Raw genomic sequence first — 1,972 nt, forward strand, 5'->3', positions numbered from 1 at the left:
TTCTAACCAATTCAGGTTTGTTATCAGTTGCAGACCTTACCTATGAGCGTGACATTGGTTTGTGGCAAGAGATGCGTGATTACTGGTGCAGGAATGGAAGTGGTGACTGCCTCAGTGAAACTGCAACTGGAAGCATTGTTAACGCCATTCATATAGATGGAAAACAAAAGAAATATTTTTGCAAGTCCAAGTTTAACTGTTCCCTGCCTAATGGTGAGAAGAAAAACTGTTATTCTGTTATTCCCCATGTACAGGCAAAGCATTTTGCTTACAATGGAAGCTGTTTTCACCAGAAGATAGTGCTTTCTCCAGGAGTGGCTTCTGCGACTGGAAAATGCCACACAGCGAATGGTGGCTCATGAGAACAGTAAAGGCCACAGGATGGTACCATGACATTGTACTGAAGAGCAAAAGCATCTGGCCGTGTGAATTAACTGTTGATAGAGCAGTGCCAAACCGAACATGTTTATGGTAAAGCTGTATTGGAAAGAGTAGTTGCTATAATGAAATATGAGTGGTAAATACTCGGGATTACAAGCAAGAATTCGGGAAAAGAAACCTCTTGCCGACTATATTCCTTTCTTTGCCTCAACCTGGTCGGAAATTCTGCTGTGGACAACATTTCTGCTGCTTCAAAGTTCTTTGAATTGGTAGGGAACGTCTACTGCTTTTTCAGTACATTAACTAAACGATGGGAACTTTTAGTCAATCTCCTTGGTGGCCTGCCTGTTGTCAAACACCTGAGTGACACTAGTTGGGGTGCCCACTCGGATGCTCCAATGGCGCTCAATTGTGGATATGAAAAAAAGGTTTGTTTTACAGCGATTTACAGAAAACCTGGAGGAAACAGCTAAAGCACGACAAGAGGCATCTTACTGGTGATCTGGTCTATCATAGAAAGGTTTCATCAGACAAGCATAAAGATGCAGAGCACAAATTATGTCGCCAGTTTAAGAGATGCTTTTGGAGACTTTGGGGAGAAAGGGAAAATCAAAATTGGTCTTGAAAATGAGCCAGTGTACAAAGAAGATACCCAGAGAAAGAAACAAAGAAGTGTGAAGCTCAGTCAAAATGATGGCAATTCTAAAGATACTGCTTTTTCAGGGTGGGAGAATTTTATGGTCACAGTGTTTCTTCCCATGATCGGTCACTTGTTAACAGCACTTCAAAAGTGGCTGGAGGCATATGATGTGATCTCTGGTAAATTTGGCTTCCTTTCAAAAATGCCCTCGGTTAACTGTGACCAACTGAGGGATGCGGCAGAGAGGCTGGTGATAACTCCCAGAAGACCTCAATACCAGCTTCCCTGGGGAAATTGTTAATTTCCAAGAGTGCATAAATGAACCTGAATCTGATGTGTGGCTAAGTCGAAAAGGTGAAAATAAATGGACTTTTTACATTGAGAATGTAATGTTTCAAACCATTGTTAACAATGAAATACAGGATACTTTTCCGAACGTGTACAATTGTTTACACATTTCCTTGTCACTTCTCGCCTCAACCTGTTCTGAAGAGATGTCTTTTTCTGCTCTGAAACGAATTAAGAATTACCTGCGATCCACTCTGAAAGATGAAAAGCTCAATCATTTGGCACTGATGCATGTAGAATCGTCTGTTCTCCGGAAATTAACTCTTAACAATGTTCTGGATCAGTTTGTTGAAAGATTAACAAGAAAAATGTTTCAGTAACTAGATCCATATGTAGGCCTATATATGTTGAACTTTACAGACTGTATAGGTATTTTGGTTTTGGTGTTGTTTTGCATCATACTAAATTACTGATTAAAATTTGTCTGATAAGATGATATTATTTTCTTTGTTACTCCATTAATTACTTCATTCTTAATATTGTATAATAATAAATTGTGCGAGGACAGCGAGAATTTCGAGGGTGGGGGCCGCGAGAGGTGGCTGTCGAGGGACCCAAAGAAGCTCAAAGTCTAGGGGCCCTGCCATGGGATAATACGGCACT

General features: G+C 40.6%; 1 protein-coding gene across 1 annotated transcript in view; it reads left to right on the plus strand.

Annotated features, from left to right (window-relative positions):
• The window catches only part of LOC119585465, a gene marked incomplete in the record, with an annotated part of 1,944 nt that extends 142 nt beyond the window's left edge, over window positions 1-1,802 (plus strand). The window contains 1 exon segment of the mRNA XM_037934113.1: window positions 1-1,802. Within this exon segment, the coding sequence (XP_037790041.1) occupies window positions 1-362 (362 nt within the window).
• Between the last annotated feature and the right edge of the window lie 170 nt (window positions 1,803-1,972).

Source organism: Penaeus monodon, chromosome 19 (assembly GCF_015228065.2).
Source record: "Penaeus monodon isolate SGIC_2016 chromosome 19, NSTDA_Pmon_1, whole genome shotgun sequence".
Lineage (NCBI taxonomy): Eukaryota > Metazoa > Arthropoda > Malacostraca > Decapoda > Penaeidae > Penaeus > Penaeus monodon.